Source organism: Camelina sativa, unplaced genomic scaffold, assembly GCF_000633955.1.
Source record: "Camelina sativa cultivar DH55 unplaced genomic scaffold, Cs unpScaffold00780, whole genome shotgun sequence".
NCBI lineage: Eukaryota > Viridiplantae > Streptophyta > Magnoliopsida > Brassicales > Brassicaceae > Camelina > Camelina sativa.
Window position 1 is genome coordinate 2,209 of NW_010921908.1, and position 911 is coordinate 3,119.

General features: G+C 40.1%; 1 protein-coding gene across 1 annotated transcript in view; it reads left to right on the forward strand.

Moving 5' to 3' along the window:
* Positions 1-911, forward strand: part of LOC104773927 (phospholipase D beta 2) — a 6,204-nt gene that overhangs the window by 1,872 nt on the left and 3,421 nt on the right. Inside the window, exons 2-4 of the mRNA XM_010498601.1 lie at positions 187-303; positions 378-572; positions 720-817. Coding sequence (XP_010496903.1) covers positions 187-303; positions 378-572; positions 720-817 — 410 coding nt within the window. The remainder of the gene's footprint in view (positions 1-186; positions 304-377; positions 573-719; positions 818-911) is intronic.

Sequence of the window (911 nt, forward strand, 5' to 3'; positions counted from 1 at the left end):
CCAGAATTCTTTTTGATGGGTTTAATCTTCAGTTTTATTCGAGTAAGTATGAGAAATGCCTGCTTTATGCAGAAATATATAAGTCAATAGAGATATATGTATCTTAGATGACATGGTTTAGTGTATGTGTATCTATGGTGATTCATGTATGTTGTAGGTATTGACACAATTTGTTCACTTGAACAGGATGGGGTGATGGGAACCCATGACGAGGAGACACGCCGCTTTTTCAAGGACTCCTCAGTTCAAGTCTTGCTATGCCCTCGAAATGCTGGAAAGCGACATAGTTGGGTCAAACAGAGGGTACGTAGAACATGAATTTTTGGTCTTTTTCTTGGTTGAGGTATCCGACTTCTACTTATATTTTAGTCCATCAGGAAGTTGGAACCATCTATACACACCACCAAAAAACCTTGATAGTAGATGCTGATGCTGGAGGTAACAGAAGGAAAATCGTAGCTTTTGGGGGCGGACTTGATTTATGTGATGGCCGATTTGATACTCCACAACATCCGTTGTTTAGGACGCTGAAAACAGATCATAAAGGTGACTATCACAACCCCACTTTCACGGTATGTCTACTTGCCTTTCTAAACATATTTAGTGTAACTTTGGTGTCAAGTACTTAAGTAATTGTTAGCAAGATATATCCTTTAGTTGCTAGTTTCTTTTGTTCTGAATGGGAAAACCTTGACTTGGCGTACTAAAATGTAATTAAGGGTGATGTGTCGGGTTGTCCAAGAGAACCTTGGCATGACTTGCACTGTAAGATTGATGGCCCAGCTGCGTTTGATGTGCTGACCAATTTTGAGGAGAGGTGGCTGAAGGCTGCGAAGCCTCACAGAATCAATAAATTGAAGACATCGTATGATGATGCATTACTAAGGATCGACAGGATTCCAGATATATTA